Source organism: Orycteropus afer, unplaced genomic scaffold, assembly GCF_000298275.1.
Source record: "Orycteropus afer afer isolate SDZICR_OR568_19922 unplaced genomic scaffold, OryAfe1.0 scaffold00354, whole genome shotgun sequence".
NCBI lineage: Eukaryota > Metazoa > Chordata > Mammalia > Tubulidentata > Orycteropodidae > Orycteropus > Orycteropus afer.
This window is the reverse complement of record NW_006921941.1, coordinates 517,652-539,246: the sequence shown is the minus strand read 5'-3', so window position 1 is coordinate 539,246 and position 21,595 is coordinate 517,652. Positions and strand designations below refer to the sequence as shown.

Genomic DNA, 21,595 nt, shown 5'->3' with positions numbered 1-21,595 from the left:
TACCCAGCTGTACCTGTCAGCCACTTGGAAAGGGATCAGTGCAGGAGATCCTGGATAGAGTGGGAGAAAAATGTGGAATAAAGCTCAAAATCATAAACAGAAAAAAGACCAGCCTTACTGGTCTGAAAGAGACTGGTGAAACCTCCAAGACTGTGACCCCTAGTCACCTTTCAGGCCTGGAAGTGAACTCACTCCTGTGGCTTCCAGCCAAACAACAGACAGACATTTAAGGTGAATATTTACATCAGGTAGATACACTCCTTAGAACAATCAGTCATGGAAGATCAGAAGGGCAGTATTTGGACAGGGTGATAGCTCAGAGGGCAGGAATACGTAGGAAAGAAGGACACAGGGAAAAGGTAACCATAGGGATCAAGTGGAAGAGAGCTGTTACATTTTAGTGATTGCAACCAATGTCATGAAACAAAATATGTATGAACTGCTGTATGGAATATGAATTTGCTTTGCAAACTCTCACTCATATCACAATGAAAAAAGAGTTTATATATCTACAAGAACGTTCTAGTAGAGCGGGAGATATATATGATGGAGAAGAGGGGAAAAAGGGAAAAACTGCAGAAGTGAAGTTCTTGAGACAGCAAGAAGGATTGACTGTAAATAAGAGCTAGAATACTTCTGTTGTTACATGAGGGTTGACAGAGCAAGGAGTTACAGTGCAAGTCAATTGGTTGACTTTAGTGGTAAGAAGAAGAGATATTTCTCCCTCTCTCTCTCTCTTTTTTTTTTTTTTCCTTTGAAGTGTGTAGTCAGGTCAGCAGCTGAGAATGAAGGGGTAGACTTTTGAGGAGAGGAGAAAGTAAGGTTTCTGAACGTAGTTATTTTGGAGAATAAAAACCCACTGCTGTTGAGTCGGATTTGACTCATAGTGACCCCTCCTTGGGTTGCTGAGGCAGTATCACTATGGGAGTAGATTGCCCTACCTTCCTTTCGAAGAGCAGCTGGTGGTTTGAACCAGCAGCCTTCTGGTTAGCAGTCAAACTGAGGTGTAGTAAATTACTTAGTGTGGCTTTTCTAGCCATAAGTCTTTGTAAACTCTGTGGTGGAATTTACTGTGAGCAACTGAGGAGCTCCTGATTGTAAAAGTTATCCACTTGGGATATTTCTATTGGGCGCAACATGAAGCAAGGTTCTGGGAGGTTCCTGCTCTCTCTCAGGTGCTTAGAATTCTGATGTTATGATTGGTTAGTTTGGCCACTCTGCCAGGCTCAAAAGGAGGCCTCTTAGAGGCAGATGAAGTCTCTCTCTGACTGCTGGTTGAGGAAGACATGCTGCTGAAAGAGATATGCGCTTCTGGGAACGAGACACAAGAGACATGCATTGCTGAGTGAGACACCAAGGGACACCCACTGTTGGGAGAGAGGCTGTGAGAGACTGTTAGGAGAGAGACTGTGGGGCTGGGGAGAGACTGAGCATTTTTCCTGAACTTGAATTGTAGCTGGTGCTTCCCTAATAAACCCCGTAATCTGTGAGTTCTGTGTGGCCACTGCAGTGAATTATTGAACCCAGGAGAGAGGTGGTGGGTGCTTTGGGAGGAACGGTTGGTGAAAGGGCTGGAGGGCAGCATGTCTGGCCTTGCAGGAATAGGCCTTGGGTTACTGATGGTGATTCTGTTTTTCTTTTGTGGGGTTAGAGGAGGTCAGGAGATGGGGCCTCCTTGCCCTTTTGGCACAAATGCCTTAGGCACTATGCCACAAGAGCTCCATACGAAGTGATTTTTTGGGAGGTTGTAGTAGTATTATCTAGCAGTATTGAATGCCCAATTTAGGTTTGTAGTAGCATAATGCCTAAGGCACTTGAATGCTAACCAGAAGGCTGGTGTTTCAAACTCACCAGCCACTCCTTGGAAGGAAGATGGGGCAATCTACTTCTGTAGTAATACTGCCTTGGCAACTCAAGGAGGGGTTGCTATGGGTCGGGTCTGACTCAATGGCACATAACAACAACAACAATGATATATTTAAACTGACTGTAGCCAGCAGAGCTATGTAATTTTCCTCCAGCAGTATTCATCTTCTTTGGTACGATCATGGAGTAATTGGATAGTTGGGTTTTCTATACTAGCTTAATTGAGAAAGAAAAGTGAAAGGGAGTTGTAATTCAGTCCTTTCATTTTTTGGTGAGAATTCTGTGATGCATACTGTCAAACACTCAAATATTTTTAATGAATGAGAAGGTACAATTTTAGATTTTCCTAAGAATGCTCGTCTAACATTGGGGCAATGTTAATACAATTGGATTACGTTGTGATCTGTATACCTTAAATATATAATTTTCAAACATTTTTCGTTATTTCTAATTCTGTTTCTCTTTCTGAGAATTAAATCTCGTGTAATCTTCATGCCATTTTTTTGAAGGTCTGTCTATGATGGTGAGGAGCACGGACGATTCATGGAGAAGCTTGAAACTCGCATCCGTAATCATGACCGAGAAATTGAGAAAATGTGCAACTTTCATTACCAGGGCTTTGTGGACTCTATAACAGAACTACTGAAAGTACGAGGAGAAGCCCAGAAACTCAAAGTAAGGAGAGTCTAAGAGAGATTTGTTTCGCTGACATATGCTGGGTTATGTATTAACAATGAGTATTTTTGCATGGCAAGAAAGGAATTTGTACTGAAAGACAGAGAATTACAATTATAGCTTTTTAGCTAAAAAGAATACCCTTTTAAGATAAAGTTTAGGATAACTACACCTGGATGAGAACTAGCAGTCAGTACCAATTCTTTCACACAGAAACTCGATTCTTTATGTCATTTGTTTCCTTGCTAGATAAAGGTTACCACTGAAGGATGTCAGAATTTCAGGGCATTGCTGCAGACTCTTTGCAGCATGGCATCTAGGCCAAAGGTAAAAATCAGTGATAGTTGTATAGGGTCTTTTATGAAAGTTCTTTGTTGAAATGACAGGCTCATATTCAGAAAGGAGGCTTGTCACATTGATCCGGTCCCTGCCATAGCAAATGGATTAAATTGACAAAACAAACTTTGCTTATTGATCTCAAATCTAGCCATTTTGCTATATTTTTGTTATTTCTGGTAATTTATGTGTTGATTCTTGTGAGTTTTCTATGTATATACTCATATGATTTGTAAATAATAGCAGTTTTATTTCCTTCTTTCCAGTCCTTATACTTCTAATTTCTTTTTCATGTCTGACTGGAACTTGAATTAAAATTTCAAAAGGATATTTCCCTGTGCAGGGGTGAACTTGACAATGAATCTAAAGTTGTAAGAATACATTGGTAAGAAAAGCAAAGAAATAATTTTATTTAGGGGAGAAGTAGACTACCAGATGTTAAATTATATTCTAAAGCTATAGTAATTTAAAAACTCATCTGGCTGTAAAACCTGACTTGAACAGATAGGAAGCCATCAGAATTTTAAACTTAATTTATTTAATGTGAAGTTTTATGGTTTGCTACAGAAATATTACTATATTTGATTATGGGGTGTTGTCCCAGACCTGTTGAGGAGTGTTAGGTGGTATGTAATATGTACCATATTATTATTTTTTGCCAAAATTTTGAAATCCAAAACATGTTAGGTCCCAAGGTTTCAAATAAGGGTTTATGGATCTGTATAACAAATACCCAACCATCTTAAGAAATATAATCCTGCTAGCACAATTAAATCTCTCTTTTGTCCCCTATCATGCCCTTCAGAGGTAACATCTATTTTGATTTGTTGTTAGAGTTCTTTAATGCTTAACTATTTTAATTTAAATTAAGATAGATCCCTTCCTCATTCAAAATTAACTCCAGATGAGCTATAGAATTAAATGTAAAAAGTAATACCATAAAGGAGATGAATAGTAAAATAAATAGATGAATATTTACATAATTTGGGGAGTGGGAGAATAATACATTTCTAAGCCATCACTAAACCAGAAAGAAAAAATTAATAGATATGACATTAAAATGAAAGAAATTTTTCTACATGCAAATTAAAAGTTAAAAGGCAGATAAATGAAGAAAAATATTTATAAATACATATGACAAATGATGGGAGCTCTGGTAGCGTAGTGCCTAAGGTACTTGACTGATGACCAGAAAGCTGGCGGTTCAAACTCACCAGCCACTCCTCAGAAGGAAGATGGGGCAATCTAGTTCCGTAGTGATACTGCCTCGAAAACCCAAGGAGGGCTCTATGAGTTGGGTCCGACTTGACGGCACCCAACAACAATAACAACAACAACAATATGACAAATTATTAATTTCTTAATACATAAAGGCCTTACAGATTTTTTTTTAAACTTTTTATTGTGATTTGGGTGAAAGTTTACAGAGCAAATTGGTTTTCCATTCATAATTCATGCACATTTTGTTTCATGACATTGATTGCAATCCCAACAATGTAACACTCTTCCCACTTCCTCCCTGTTACAAGTTCATAGGAAAATTATGAATAATAGAAAACTGAGAAGGAATACATTAGCATACAATTACATAAGAAGAATACAAGGTAACTCTATAATTTAAGAATTCAAATTTAAGCAATAAGGTGACACTTAATAGAATGGCAAAGATGAAAAAAGTAATATTTAAGATTGGTGATGACACAGAAGTGGGCAAACCTGCTTGGTATCTAGACTGTTAAAACTTGCAGAGAATAATTTGTTAATATATATCTTTGTTGAAAACCTCATATAGTTATAAGATTAATTTTAAGGCTGTAGTATGTGTTAGGAGCTCTTGTAGTGTAGTGCCTAAGGCATTTGACTGCTAACCAGAAGGCTGGCGGTTCAAACCCACCAGCCACTCCTCAGAAGGAAGGTTGGGCAATCTACTTCCGTAGAGATACTGTTTCAGAAACCCAAGGAGGGGTCACTGTGTGTAGTATGTGTTAGGAGCTCTTGTAGTGTAGTGCCTAAGGCATTTGACTGCTAACCAGAAGGCTGGCGGTTCAAACCCACCAGCCACTCCTCAGAAGGAAGGTTGGGCAATCTACTTCCGTAGAGATACTGTTTCAGAAACCCAAGGAGGGGTCACTGTGAGTTGGATCTGACTCGATGGTAGTGAGGAGGTATGTGTTCAAGGATATTCATATAATATTTTTTTATTATAGATAAAACTTAAAAGTGAGCCTAAAAATAATTTAGTAGAGGTTTAGTAAAATAAGTTATCATACATCCATTGGAAAGAATATACAATACATTATATAAATTATAACGTAGAAGAATATCTGATTTGGAAACAGATATATTTGTATAATGTGTAATGCAGGTTATAAAAATATAGAAAATATTTTATAAACTAAATATGCACATACTTAATAGGTAAATAAATAAACATTAGAAAAATTGGAAAACTTCTACCAAAGGTTGTTATCAATAGTCCCTGGATAATAGATATTTTGATGTTTCTATTAGAGTCATTTCTCTGTATTCTAATTTCCTGTAGTTTGAATTGAAAATTTTGATTATTGATTAGAAAATTTAATGTTAAGATTTATACACTAAACAACATTGTCATTCAATATGTTGTTGTTGTTGTTATGTGCCGTTGAGTTGGACCTGACTCATAGCGACCCCTCCTTGGGTTTCCGAGGCAGTATCACTACGGAAGTAGATTGCCCCATCTTTCTTCCGAGGAGTGGCTGGTGGGTTTGAACCACCACCAGCCTTCTGGTTAACACTCAAGTGCCTTAGGCACTACGCTACCTGAGCTCCTTCATTCAATATAGGAAAGTAATAATAATGCTTAAAATCTAGGTTAAAAAAATGACAAAGGCCTAAACTAAGATAGTTGTAAGGAGATGCTGAAGAAGGGAAGATAGCCCAGATGCACATGAGGCAAAAAATTCTCTAGACTAGAGCCCATAAGAGAGCAGAAAATGACCCCCTGGCTTCCTGGTTTGGGTGAGTTGGTATTCGATAGTACCACTCTTTGAAATGTGGACTAAAATGAGAGGCTCAGAATCTGATAAAAAGGTTGGAACTTCTCCCTAGGAAAAAAAAAGTATATGTATGAGAATGTGAATTAAGAGCAATTTCAAATGACTTCATAGAGAAGCCCATAGATGGATTCCTCTAGGGCAGTGCTTTCCATTTTTTTCCTTGTTGTGCCACACCTACAAGAGGATATTCAAAAGGCAGGCATAGGGGTGTAAACTAGAGGAAACTTGGGGGTAATATGAGGCTTGTTGAAAAAAATTATATTTTCTTACAGATTATAATAAGAAAAATAAAATGTAAAATATTAGGCTATAATAAGAATTTATATAAATCTTCTAAAAACCTTTTCACCATTTGAAAATGAGAAACTTGAATTTGCTTCCATGAGCATAATTTTTTTTTTATGTTAAGTTTTATACTTGAAATGACTGCATGCAGTTCTGGTCAAGACTTAAAATGATGCTTCCTTGAATTCTTTATAGGCACTATTTAAGAGAACCTTTTCTCAGAAGTAGGTGAAAAAAATTAAACTATTCTTATATTCATTCAAAATTATGTACACCATTTGAAATTATTATATTAAAGAATCTTGATAGTGCTTCTTTAATTCATTGACAACTATAATGCCTTAAATGGATAAAAGAATCTCAGTGAATGAAAACCAAAATATGAGCCTCTTGCCAGGAGCTGTGTGTGCTCTTAGTGCCTACCTAGCCAGCCTAGCTTTCTGTTTGCACCCTGGGCTGTGGGTTTTTATACTCCTTGGACACCTGTATCCTAAACTTCTCTACCAGCTCCCTGAGAAGCTGGTCCATGATGGGAAATGGTACTTTGTCTCTGGCTACTGAAGTAGGCATGTAGTGAAGTACTTCTGTGATGAGGGACTATTGGATATTACTCATAATGCTCACCAATTGTAGTATCACTTGCTGGTAGGTGTTCATATTCTCTTTCTTCGTTCCCTCTTCAAATTGCTTAGGATGCCCCTGAAGGAATACCTCAAAAGACTGCTCATGCTGGAGGCTACTAGGTAAAGGTTTTTGGTTGCTTCAGGCTCTGTCCAGTTACTCTGAGGGCCAAGGAGATCAATGTCTAACTGCACACCTGGGAGATTCTGCTTTAAGGGGATCCATTCCATCTAAGTTAAAACACCTATGAAATGTAGAGTGAAAGACAGGCGTCCAGAAAATGGAAAAGATTAAGTATTAACTATTTTCAGTACTACTTTAACTTAGTGAAAACAAAAAAACGTACACTTCCTTGTTTGCCAATAATTTCTTTTGATCCACAGTGTGTGTGTGTATCCATATATATATGTTCTTTGACTAAAAAGAAGTAGCATTCTAGGTAGTCAGTATAGTTTCTTTTCATTGTTATGTTAAAATAATATTGAAATACACCTACTCCTCACCAGCAGTCTCTTAACTGACATTTTACATTTGTGACAATAGTAAAAAAAACTACATCTGACTGTTTTGGACATTAACAATGTATGTCTAACAATAATGAATGCCAGGGTGCAAAGTGAAGTAACGTTGGCTTTGATGGTTAAAGCTATGTGTTAACTTGGCTGGGCTGTGATTCTCAGTAGTTTGGCAGTTATGTAATGATGTAATTTGTCAGTTATGGAATGATGGAGCCATCCTCCATTTTGTGATCTGATGTGGTCATCTCCATTTTTGCATAATGTCAATTTTTATGTAATGACTTATCAACTTAACCATGTTGATAAGTGAGGTGTGGGTGTAGTAATGATCTTTATCAGAAGTGATTATTACCCTCAATGGATATGCTTTAGAACCTTCGTTTACATTAAATCAATTTAGTGATCACAGTTTAAAAAAAAAATGAAATTAAATAGAATAGAATCAAGTAGAAAATAGTAAAGTGTATCACATGTAGTAATGGAAAAACATTGTTTCTTAAGAAATTTATTTAAATATTTATTGTGTATGTAGTGAGGTGTGTGTTCCTTATGCTTGTGTAATGGGTTACAACGTAATTTGTATTTCTTAATGTGAGTTTCTGAAGGAAGATTGAGTAATCTACTTCTGTAGTGATACCTCCTTGGAAACCCAAGGAGGGGTCTCTATGAGTCAGATCTGACTCGATGGCAGTGAGTGACTATGAGTTTAAAGTAAAGCAAAGTATGAGAAGTGGTTTACCTTTATAAGGTAAATGGGGCTGCTCTAGTAGAGATGGTGGTGCTGAGTTTAGGAGTATTTATGAAGGCTGAGTTTTATGAGATATCTAGTTTAGAATTAAAAAAAATAAATATTTATTCTTGAATAACTGCTATGAGGATGATAGTACTGTCACTCAAAGTAACCTGTTCCATATTTATTCATATTGTTTGAAATCTTTTTCTTATATTGTATTGAATCATATACAATATAATCATCTATATACAATATACAGTTATCCATTTATTGCTATGAATAGTAAGCTCCATTGTTAGGGAGTCATATTTATTCTGATAGCTCTTCAGATATTTAAATAACACCTATCCTTTAGGTATAGTATATATTATCCAGGCAGGAAGCAAGAGCTAGGGCCGATGGCCGGAACAGGTCGGGGGAGGCCAGGAAGTGAATCGAGCAGTTTAGAACAACTGAGGGAGATGAACTTGTCTGTCAGTTTGTCATACTCTGTTGGCTTGCATGTTACTATGAGGCGGGAGGCTGTGCCACTGGTGTTTCAGATGTCAACAGGGTGGCCCATGGTGGACGGGTTTCAGCGGAGCTTCCAGACTGAGACAGACTCAGAAGAAGGAAGAGGCCATCCACTTCTCAAAGAATTGGCCATTGAAAACCTTATGAAAAGCAGTGAAACACTGACTGATATATTACTGGACAACTTTATGAATAGCCCTGAAACATTGTCTGATACAGCTGGAAGATGAGCCCCTCAGATTGGAAGGCACTCAGCATATGACTGGAAAAGAGCTGCCTCATCAGAGTAGAGCCAATCTTAATGATATGGATAAAGTAGAGCTTTTGGAGCCTCCATTTGCTGATGTGGCATGACTCAAAATGAGAAGAAAGAGCTGCAAATATTCATTAATAATTAGAACATTGAATGTACGAAGTATGATGAGTCAATGAAAGCTGGAAGTTGTGAAAAATGAAATGGCACACATAAAGAGTGATATCCTAGGTGTTAGTGAGCTGAAAGGGACAAGTTTTGGCCATTTGGAATAGGACAGCCATATGATCTACTATGCCGGGAATGACAAAGAGGAATGGCATGACATTCATCATCACAAAGAGTGCTTCAAGATCTATCCTGAAGTACAATGCTGTCAGTGATAGTATAATATCCATATGCCTACAAGGAAGGCCAGCTAATACTCCTGTTACTCAAATTTATGCACCAATCACCAAAGCCAAAGATGAGGAAATTGAAGATTTTTACCAACTTCTGCAGTCTGAAATTGACAAAACATGCGATCAAGATGTGTTGATTATAACTAGTGATTGGAATGCAAAAGGTGAAAATAGAAGAATCTCTGGTAGTTGGAAAATATGGTGTTGGTGACAGAAATAGTGGTATACAGCACATGATAGAATTTTGCAAGATCAATGACTTATTCATTGCAAATACCTTTTTTCAGCAACACAAACAGTGGCTACATGTGTGGACTTCACCAGATGGAGTACACAGGAATCAGATTGACTACATCTGTGGTGGGAGGTGATGGAAAAGCTCAATATCTTCAGCTAGAACAAGGCCAGGAGCTGACTGTGGAACAGACCATCAGCCATATGCAAGTTCAACTTGAAGTTGAAGACAATTAAAACAAGTCTACAGGAGCCAAAATATGACCTTGAATATATCCCTCCTGAAATTAGAGACCATCTAAAGAATAGATTTGATGCATTAAACACCAGTGACCGAAAACCAGAGAAATTGTGGGATGACATCAGGAACATCATCCATGAAGAAAGCAAAAGGTCATTAAAAAGACAGGAAAGGCAAAAAAGACCAAAATGGATGTCAGAAGAGACTCTAAAACTTGAATGGAGAGTAGCTAAAGCAAAGGGAAGAAATGACAAGATAAAAGAGCTGAACAGAATATTTCAAAGAGCAGCTCAAGAAGACAAAGTCAGTTATTATAATGAAATGTGCAGAGACATGGAGTGGAAAGCCAAAAGGGAGGAACACATTTGGCATTTCTCAAGCTGAAAGAACTGAGGAAAAAAATTAATCCTTGAGTTGCAATATTGAAATATTCTATGGACAATATATTGACTGATGCAGGAAACATCAAAGGAAGGAATACACAGAGTCACTGTACCAAAAAGAATTGGTTGATGTTCATCCATTTCAGGAGGTGGCATATGATCAAGAACCAATGGTAATGAATGAAGAAGTTGAAGCTGTACTGAAGGAAGTGGCAAAAAACAAGGCTCCAAGAATTGACAGAATACCCACTGAGATGTTTCAACAAATGAATGCTGAGCTGGAGGCACTCACTTGCTATGCCAAGAAATCTGTAAGATAGCTACCTGGCCAACTGACTGGAAGAGATCCATGTTTGTACCAATTCCAAAGAAAAGTGATTCCACAGAAATTTTCGTGCAATATCATTAATATCACATGCAAGTAAAATCTTAAAAAAATATACAGCAGTATATTGACAGAGAACTTCCAGAAATGCAAGCTGGGTTCAGAAGGCGACATGGAACAAGGGATATAGTGGATACAGTGGATGTCAGATGGATCTTGACTGAAAGCAAAGAATACCAGAAAGATGTTTACTTATATTTTCTTGACTATGCAAAAGCATTCAATTGCATGGATTATAACAAATTGTGGATAACATTGAGAAGAATGGGAATTCCAGAACACTTAATTGTACTCATGAGGAACCTGTACGTAGATCAGGAGACTGCCATTTGAACAGAACAAGGGAACACTGCATGGTTTAAAATCAAGAAGGGAGTGTGTCAGGATTTTATCCTTTCATCCCACTTACTCAATCTGTATGCTGAGCAGATAATCCGAGAAGCTGGACTACAGGAAGAAGAATGTGGCATCAGTATTGGAAGAAGACTTACTAACAACCTGTGATACGCTGACGACACAACTTTGCTTGCTGGATTTGAAGCACTTACTGATGAAGATTAAAGACTCACCTCAATATAAAGAAAACAAAAGTCCTCACAATGTGTCCAATAGTCAGCATGATGATAAATGGAGAAAAGATTGAAGTTGTCAAAGACTTCATATTACTTAGTTCTACAATCAACACCAATGGAAGCAGCAGTCAAGATATCACATGACGTATAGCATTGGGCAAATTTGCTGCAAAAGACCTCTTTCAACTACTAAAGAGCAAAGATATCTCCTTCAAGACTAATGTGCGCCTGCCATAAGCCATAATATTTTAGTCAGCTCATATACATGAAAGAGCTAGACAATGAATAAAGAAGACTGAAGAAGAGTCGATGCTTTTGAGTTGTGGTGTTGGGGAAGAATGCTGGAAGTACCATGGATTGCTAAAAGAACTAATAAATCTGTCCTGGAAGAAGTGCAGCCGGAATGCTTCTTGGAAGCAAGAATGGCCAGACCTCGTCTCACCTGCTTTGACCGTTGTAAGAAAGGATCATTCCCTGGAGAAGGATATCATGCTTGATAAAGTGGAGGGTCAACAAGACGGATTGATACAATGGCTACAACGATGGGCTCAGGTATAGCAAGGGTTGTGGGGCTGGAACAGGACCAGGCAGTGTTTTGTTCTGCTGTCCTTAGGGTTGCTATAAGTCAGAAAGGACTCAATGGCACCTAACAACAACTTAACAGTAAAGTGTATAGTGTCTCCAAATAATTATTTTTCCATGTTTGGGCTAAAAATACCTTCAGCTTTGTTTCATGTGATGTAAGTTTTAAGTCCCCCTTCAACCTTTTTCACAGCTAACATGCTGCAGCTTGTCAACGGCATTCTTAAAACATGGCATCTAAATGTGGTTATCACAGTGTGGTCTTTTATAACCCTACCAACTCGTTTTTTGTAGACCAAGAATTGACAAACTATGTCTTGCAGGTTAAATCCAACTTGCAGCCTGTTTTTGCAAATAAGGTTTTATTGGAACATAGCCTTTCCTATTTTTTTTTTGCATATTATTTGTATCTGCCTTCTTCTACAATGACTTAGGTGAGTAGTTGGCAACAGAAACTGTATGGCTACAAAGTGTGAAATACTTACTCTTGGCTACTTTACAGACAAGATCTCCTGACTCCTATTTTAGACAATGTTTCTGTTAATACTGTCTTTGGTCAGCATTTTTGGCAGCTACATCACATTTAATTCCTATTGAGCTCCCAGTCCAATAAAACCACTAAGTCTTTCACATGTGATGCTATTGAGTAAATAATTTAATAAAGGAGGAATTTGAGGGTGTCTTGCCTGTCTTTTTGATAATTTAGAAAGGCTTCTTGGAGGACATAGGATTTCATGTTTTCTTTGAGAGAAGATGCACACAGTAATCTGCTTCGAAAATGATAGTCTGGATATAGTGTATGGTTTAGTGTGGTGCTTTTAAAACTGTGTTTTCTGAAAAACTAGTCTGTGTTCCTCAATAAAAGGGCATTATGGTAACATAAGTTTAGAAAGCACTGTGCACAATATCCCCTTTCTTGGGCAGTCACAATGTATGTAAAGGCTTCCAGAAGTATTGAATAAAGTGATCTGTTTGTTGTTGTTTCTCCACCCACACCTGACTGGAGAAGCATGTGTGTGTGTGCATGTGCCTACACCTTATGTGCATGTACAGAGTTGCTATTAACATTTCTTGGAGCTCTAAGGGACAAAAATAGTAAATTCTGGGTTGAGGAATGGCTTAAAAGTATAAGGAGTGGCAGATACTGATGGAAGGGTAGAAAGTGTTTATTAAGGAAAGTTCCAGAAGTTAGTATTGTGCATGCTTGATAACGTCTGAGATGGTGAGGAAATTGCCATTTTATATACTCATTTTTTTTTTAACATCAATTGAGACTTCAAAAGTGGATGCCAAAAAAATAGATGCCAATTCCTTAAAATTATGAACTCTAGAGGATTTAGAGACTTTTTCACATATATATATTTTTTATATCTGATGTAGAGATTAAGTTAGCAAAAAATGAATGTAGAAGTGTTAGGAGCTATGAGTTAATGATCTAAAAAGAATGAAAATATATATTTTCTAAAATTAGAAAATAAACAAATAAGGAAAATTTGACTTGGGTTAAAAGTTCCAGAAATACATTGATGAAGTGAGGAATAGCTATGATAAAATTTGTTCTTTCTAGATATAGTAGAGATGGTAAATAAAGTTCTTTGGTTATTTTGTGTATTTTTATTCTCTCTTTTTTCTTCTCTCCAAAGTTAAAGTGTGATTTTCAGTCATTATAGTATCTTAGTTTGCAATGTTCCAAACCAAATATATCTATTAATAATTTTTTTTCATTGTTCAAAAGGTTATGCAATTCTCCAGTAGAAATGTTGATATAATTTAAGCCTAAGAAAATACCTCTGGGCCAATAATGTGATGGAATACTGAAATTTCATCCAAAAATACCTATTCGTATTCTTTTCATATTAAATCTTGATCTTATCCAAATTGTCTAAATGTTTGTTTTTTATGAGTTTAAATTGTCTTCTCTCCACAGAATCAAGTGACGGATACTAATAGAAAACTACAACATGAGGGAAAGGAAGTAAGGCCAGTTTACTTTTCAAAAATCTTTTCTGTTTCATGTTTTGATGATTCTCTAGGTTTTTTATTCAGTATTTTGTAAGACAGTAAGGAGTTACTGGAGGAACTTGAATATTATTGCTGCTTCTCCAAATGTGTATCTGAATTAAATGAATATAGACACTAGAAAGCCTGTTGAAAGGGTGCAGCTTTCCTTATCAATATTATTAAGTCACTTGAGTAGTAATATGGTTAGTGCCGTTCCCTCTACTGGGAACGTTCTTCCCTCAGTGTCTACCTACGTACTTCAGATCTTTGTTCAAATGTTACCTTTTTAATAAAGACTTTCCTGACCACTTTATTGCAGTCTTACCCTAACCCCTCTTCTTTTTTTTACCCTTTTCAGCTTTATATTTTTCTACTGTACCTATCATGCTCTGATATGGTGTACTTTTACTTGTATATTTATTTTTTCCCATTACTCTCTATTAGATAATTTCTCCATGAGGTCAGGAAGTTTTATTTGTATAATTCATTGCTGCATCCCCTCTATCTACCTAAATAGCATGAGTTGGTGCTCAATAAATATTTGTTTTAAAAAAATGAATAATTGATTCCATTTTACCTTTCATAGTTTACAAAATTATTTTACATCCATTTTCTAACTTGATCCTCATGGCAGACCTATGATAAAGTCAGGGCAGATGTTAATATTATTTTATTGATTAGGAAACTAAAACATGGATGATTTGCTAAAGTTTACATAGATAATAATTGACAAGGCTGGGACTAACACTCAATTTTTCTGAATTATAGTTCATTGCTGTTCTCTATAGCATGCATTTTATTACCTAATATTTTTAAGTATTAATTTTAATAATCTTTAAGATTGGCTTTTAATTGTTTTATCAGTGATTTAATCAAGGCTATTCTTATTCTTTTTTTTCGTGGTATCTAAGCAGATAGTGAGTACAGGATGAATACTGCAAGAGACTATGTAGATTATTGCCTTTCTAGAGTTTGTCTCACATATTCTGAATTATGCAGAGAGTACAGTTTCTTCTAGTTATATTGTAGGATGATTTCAGATGGAAGCCTTTTAAACGGAAGAAAAGTGAGTTATTCTTTACTCAGTTGGAACTCTCTTAGAAAAATTATAACTTCTGAGTGTGGTTTATTTGTTGAAATAGATTTAGTTGGGGTTCATTTTCAGGACTCACTTAAAGCTGTATAGCAAGGACTGTTTTCCTCCAAGTGTCTAGCACTGATGAAAGCGATATAGAATCTTAGAAGACAAAAGATACCATAAATCATAAAGAGCCTGAATAGAGTTTGCAGAAAATGTGCATATTTTTTGCTTTTGCCCTAGATAACCCTGTATTTTAGGATTTTATTTTGCTTAGCTTTTCTTAATATAGTATGTGCTCTGGGAAGAAAGTGAGGAACTGCAGGAATGTTTTACTGGTTGGGATAGGCAGTTCCTTAGTCTAGCTGGCAGGTCTTACTATGAAATTGTCTGGGATTTTCTGATGAATTGAACAGAGTGGAAATATGTGACTGAAAGCTTTTTATTTACAGCTAGTGGCATAATTCCGTTTTTTCCCCCCCCCCTCTTGCCAAGCTGGTAATAGCAATGGAAGAGCTGAAGCAGTGTCGACTACAACAGAGAAATATTTCTGCTACTGTTGATAAATTAATGCTGTGTCTTCCAGGTGAGGAACTGGAAATGGAGTGGCACTTTTGATGCAATTCCTTTAGCTTTAATTAATCTTTCACTTTCTCTAAATAATGCTTGTATGCTCTTTTTCCCCTTCTCTTTCAAGTCTTAGAGATGTATAGCAAACTGAGGGACCAGATGAAAACTAAAAGGTGAGTTTTTTTTTTATTATTAAATAGTTTTCAGTATCTAAAATTAGTGTTATTTAGAATATTTAAATGTCTGTATTTAGCATAACCTTTCAAAAATAACCGTGTAACATCTTCTCTAGCCTTTTGTGTGTTTATTTATTCATCCCTAGATTTATGCATACTAGTGGTATGCTGACATATTCTGTCATGTATTGTTTGATAAAAAGCATTGTTTCCAGTTGGATTTTTAGAGGGTTCAATCTTTTAGGGAAAAGCATGTAACTATTTTAGTGATAGTTGGTTTGAGAAATATACTTTTGTTTAATTAGAAAATATAATTACTGGATCTGGCAAGGTTAATATTAAGTTCAGAGTATTCCTGCCCTATGTGCTGTTTTTATCTAATTCCAGAACAAATACACAGTTACTCTTTGGCTCTACTTCTGAAATTAAAGTAAGCATCCCTACCCTCTGCTCTGGGGCACACTGCAGTATGATGGGGATATGTGAAGCCACAGGATGAAAAGGGCATGTCTCTTGAAGTGTTAATTTTACCTAGATTTTGATAAAAAAATTATGGACTTAATGTATTTAATATTGAAATAAGAACAGAAATATTACAGATAAAATTCCAACTTCTCAAGAATTTTAAAGCTCAAGCATGAAACATCAACTTTTTTTTAGTTTCTTAGAATTATTTCCTATCCTCAGGAGGACTTGTTAATTTAAAAGAACACAGGTGGAACCAGTAGAGCAGTTCTGTTCAAGGAGATAGGAAAGTATAGTATTATTCCTCTAATAAACTTATTATAAACTTAGAAAATTACAAAGAATAAAAAATAATGTGTATCAAACTCTCTGAATTATAGATATCAATGATTTTCTAGTTTTGGTTCATATATATTAGTGAGAGAGAGGCTCTGGACTGCTGGCTTGTGGAAAACCTTTTATACCTTCATGTATATGAGGTAAAAATAAGCATTAAAAAATTGTAGATAAAATTTATTATTCTCTTTCTTGGTCCTTTTCATTTCCCTTCTTTCCTGAGGAAACCAGTATCATAAATCTTCTAGTATATGTTTTCAACATAGATCATATATTGTATTACTTTGTATTTTTAAAACACTTAGATGGTTTTTAGTCCTTATTATGTTGAGATTCATTCATTCATTCAAACAAAATGAAGTGAATGAGTACTGTTATGTGCCAGGTATTGCTTTCGGTGTTTTGGATGTTTCGGTGTTTGTGAATGAGAAAGACAAAAATCCATGCCATTATAGAGCTTAGTGGTCTTCTTTGTAGGTGTGTGACTATTACCATATCATTGACAGTGTTGTATTTCAGCATAGATCTTGAAATATTCATTTTGGCAATGAATGCAGTATTGTTACTCTTCAGTCTAGTTAATATGATTATTCAAATTTATACACCAAACAATAATGCCAAAGATAAAGACACTGAAGAATTTTCCCCAACTTCTGCAGTTTGAAATTGATGAAACATGCAATCAAGATTAATTGATAATTACTGGTGATTGAAATGTTAAAGTTAGAAATAAGGGTGGGTAGTAGGAAAATATGGCCTTCGTAGTAGAAACAATGTCGAGATTGTGTGATAGAATTTACTTTTTTACCTGTTTCTTTTGTTTTTCTTTCTTTCTTTCTTTTTTGATTGTGATTTGGGTGAAAATTTACAGAGCAAATTTACTTTCCATTCAGCAGCTCACGTATACTTTGTCTCATAACATTGACTACAGTTTACTACAATGTAACAGCTCCCCTCCCACTTCCTCCCCATAGTTACCCTTCACTGTGTCCATCCCTCCATGCACTCCTGCCCCCTGAGCTGTCTCCTTGTGCATAAACAGCCCTTCTTTCTCCCATGATTTACTTTATTTCTTTTTATAACAACATAAATGGCAACTATCTCAAGAATAGATTTGACACATTGAACACTAATGACTAAAGACTAGACAAGTTATGGGATGACATCAAAGATATCAGACATGAAGAAAGCAAGAAGTCATTAAGGAACACAGGAAAGAAAGAAAACTAAAATGGATGTCAGAAGAGACTCTGATACTTGCTCTTGAACATAGAGTAGCTAAAATGAGTGGAAGAAATGAAGTAAAAGAACTGAACAGAAGATTTGAGAAGACCAAGTAAAGTATTGCAATGAAACGTGCAAAGACCTGGAGTTAGAAAACCAGAAGGGAAGAACACAGTGTTTCTCAAGCTGAAAGAACCGAAGAAAGAATTCAAGACTGAAGTTGCAATACTGAAGGATTCTATGGGCAAAATACTGAACAATGCAAGGAAGCATCAAAAGAAGATGGAAGATGGTGGTACTTCAGTTTGTGTGTCAACTTGGCTGGGCCTGGTTGAGTGGCTGGGCAGCTGGTGGTAGTTAATCCCCACGAGGAGATTGGCAATCAACATAGGGTGAGATCTACCACAAGCAGCTGGGTAGCTGCCTTAGGGAATGTGGTCTGCTTCCTGCATTTAAGCAGAAGCCTTGGGAATGGTCTCTAGCCTTTGGAACTCTTGGACCCTGCATGTAGCCGTGTAGTTGCTCAGCACCCTGCCGTGCTCTGCTGACCTTGGTGTTAGGCCAGAGTAAACTCAAGCCACCAACATTTCAGTTAGCTTCCTCTGGGTGTCAGGCTCTGATGAGACAGCCTGATAAGACAACCAAGGTGACAAAACCCGCCCAGGCTGGAAAGTCCCATGTGATAACAAACTTCCTCCTGTGAAGCCCCCTCATGCTAATTAAGTGCAGACCCATGCCAACAGCTAATTGGACTCTGCCATTTCCTTAGTGTCCCCAGTTAAGTCTTCTCTGTGTCTATAAGAATCTATCCCCCCTGCCCAGGGGTGCGACTTCTCTAGCCCTGATGCTAAGGCATGAGAACCTGGCCCGGGAGTGCTAATAAACTGCTTCTCTGAAACAACTCCATGTCCTGGTGTCTCGGCAAATCTGCATTACACTTGGGACTTACAGTGGACTTAAGTTAATGGCTTGCTGTGTGGTTTGGTAACATTGGGATTGTGCCTTTTTACTTGTCAACCTTGGGACTTCTCAGCCTCAGCAGCCTGCAGCTGTCTGAGTGAAGAAAAGCCTCTAGCTCCAGTAGGCTGGGAGCAGGAGGCAGAGCTGGACCCCAAGGTTGAGGGGCTTTCATCCAGCCCCTAGAGGCCAGCACTTTGAACTTGGACTTAAAGCTTCCAAGTTGTCAGAATAAACTCCTGTTTGTTTAAGCCATCCCATTTGTGGTATATTTCCTGTTAGAGCGGCACCAGATGACCAGAACAGAAGGCATATAGAGAGTCACTTTACTAAAAAGAGTTAGTTGATTTTCAACCATTTCAGGAGGTCCAATATGATAAAAAACTGAACTAAAGGAAGAAGTCCAAGCTGCACTAAAAGCATTGGTGAAAAACAAAACTCCAGAAAATGAGGGAATACTAACTGAGATATTTCAACAAACAGATACAATGCTTGAAGCACTCACTTGCCCATGCCAAGAAATTTGGAAGACAGCTACCTAGCCAAATGACTGATAGAGATCCATATTCATACCTATGTCAAAGAAAGGTGATCCAGTGGAATGTGAAAACTATCAAACAATGTCATTAATACCACACAAGTAAAATAATGCTGAAGATAATTTAAAAACAGTTGCAGTGGTACATCGACAGGGAATTGCCAGAAATTCAAGCCAGATTCAGAAGAACTCATGGAACAAGAGATATCATTGTTGCTATCAGGTGGATTTTGGCTGAAAACAGAGAATGCTAGAAAGATGTTTACCCTTGTTTTACTGACTATGCAAAGGTATTAGACTGTGTGGAGCATAACAAACTATGGATAACATTATGAAGAATGAGAATTCCAGAACTCTTAATTGTGCTCGTGTGGAATCTGTACATAGATCCAGACGCAGTTATCCAGAGCAGAACAAGAGGATAATGAGTAGTTTAAAATCAGGAAATGTGTGCATCAGGGTTGTATCTTTTCACAATATGTATGTATTTTGTATGTTGAGCAAATAATCCAAGAAACTGGACAGTATGAAGAAGAATGTGGCATCAGGATTGGAGATTGACTCAACAGCCTGTGACATGTGGTTGGCACAACCTTGCTTACTGAAAGTGAAGGTGACTTGAAGCACTTACTGATGAAGATCAGAGACTACAGCTTTCTGTGTAGATTACACCTCAGCATAAAGAAAACAGAAATTCCCACAATAGGAGCAATAAATAACATCATGATAAATGGGGACTTGACAGCACATAACAACAACCACCACCACCATCGAGTTGATACTGATAGCGACCCTACAGGACAGAGGAGGGTTTTCAAAGCTGTAATCATTATGGAAGCAGATTGCCATATTTTTCTCCCATGGAGTGGCTGATGGGTTCAGAGTTTGGACCTTTCAGTAGCTCAGCACTCACTCACTCACTGCCGTCGAGTCGAATCTGGCTCATAGTGACTCCTCCTTGGGTTTCCAAGGCAATATCACTATGGAAGTAGATTGCCCAATCTTCCTTTTGAGGAGTGGCTGGTGGGTTTGAATCACCAGCCTTCTGGTTAGTAGTCAAATGCCTTAGGCACTATGCCACCACATTAGTTAAGTTATAAATACTTGTTTTAAGCCACTGAAGTTTTGGGGGTTGTTTGTTCGTAAAAGGTAATCTATCCTGGTTGGTACTATGAGGTACTTTTTTTTTTTTTTTTTTTTTTTAATTGTGATCTGGGTGAAATTTTACAGAGCAGATTTGTTTTCCATTCAATAGTTCCTGCACATTTTATTTCACGATGCTGATTACTATCCCCAACATGTAATGGTTCTCTTTCCACTTTCTCCCTGTGGTTATCCTTTTCCTGTATCCTTCTTACCTATGCATTCCTGCCTCTGTAGCTTTCTTCCTGCACCATTGCTGTATTTCTGATCTCCCATGGTTGATTGTTCTAAGGATGCATCTCTCTTGTTTAGTTGTTCAGTTTGGAGGCATGTCTGTTGTTTGGCAGATAGTTAAGTCACAAGAATGAGTTCAGTTCTAGGTCCAAGGGTGACTAGGAGCCACAGTCTTGGGGGTTCCACCAGTCTATACCCAAACAGTAATCCTGGTCTTTTTATTTTTTGAATTTTGTTCCAAATTATTCTTCCACTCTATCCAGGATCTTCAATTTTGATTCTTTTCTGAGTGGTTGGCAGTGATAGCCAGGTACCATCTAGATCTTCTGATCTCATGTTCAAGTAGGCTGAGGTTTTCATGGTCCATTAGTCCTTCGGACTAATTGTTTTCATGTGTCTTTGATTTTCTTCACTGTTCTTTGATCTGGATGAGGAGTGACCTATTGTTGCATCTTAGATGGCTGCTTGCAAGCTTTTAAGACCCTAGTCATTACTCACCAGAATTAGGTGTAGAACAATGTTTTGTGTATTATGTTGTACTAGTTGAGCTTGATGTCATCTGTGACCATGACCTCAAGCCCATACGCTCAGTTACTCACTCCCTCAAGGTACTTGGTTGAGGCTAAGAAGTTATCTTAACTGTGTCCCCTGTTAGCTCTATTATATGTATATATATATATATATATATATATATATATAGAGAGAGAGAGAGAGAGAGAGAGAGAGAGAGAGAGAGAGAGAGAGAGAGAGAGAAATGACCCTGGAGATTGTGTGATGGAATTTTGTATTACCAATTACTTGTTCATTGCAAATACCCTTTATAAACACATAGATGATCAGTATATCTGTGGATCTCACCAGATGGAATGCATAGGAATCAGACTGACTACATCTGGGGAAAGAGATGACAGAGAAGCTCAGTATCATCAGTCAGAACAAAGCTAACTGTGGAACAGACCATTTTATATGCAAGTTTAAGTTGAAGCTGAAGAAAATAAGAATAAGAATAAAACCATGAGATCCAAAATATGACCTTGAGTATATCTCAGCTGAATTTTGAGACCATCTGAATAATAGATTTGATGCATTGAACATCAGGGAACTAAGATCAGATGAGTTGTGGGATGACATTAAGAACATCATGCATTAACATACTGTACAAAACATTGTTCCACCTCCTACTTTGGTGAGTAGCAACTGGGATCTTAAAAGCTAGCAAGCTGCCATCTAGATGCAA

General features: G+C 37.1%; 1 protein-coding gene across 1 annotated transcript in view; it reads left to right on the top strand.

Annotated features, from left to right (window-relative positions):
- LOC103207119 (exocyst complex component 6B) overlaps positions 1 to 21,595 on the top strand; it is a gene marked incomplete at its 3' end in the record, with an annotated part of 605,128 nt that overhangs the window by 161,981 nt on the left and 421,552 nt on the right. The window contains exons 2-5 of the mRNA XM_007952665.2: positions 2,376 to 2,541; positions 13,564 to 13,611; positions 15,211 to 15,301; positions 15,413 to 15,458. Of these exons, the coding sequence (XP_007950856.2) occupies positions 2,376 to 2,541; positions 13,564 to 13,611; positions 15,211 to 15,301; positions 15,413 to 15,458 (351 nt within the window). The remainder of the gene's footprint in view (positions 1 to 2,375; positions 2,542 to 13,563; positions 13,612 to 15,210; positions 15,302 to 15,412; positions 15,459 to 21,595) is intronic.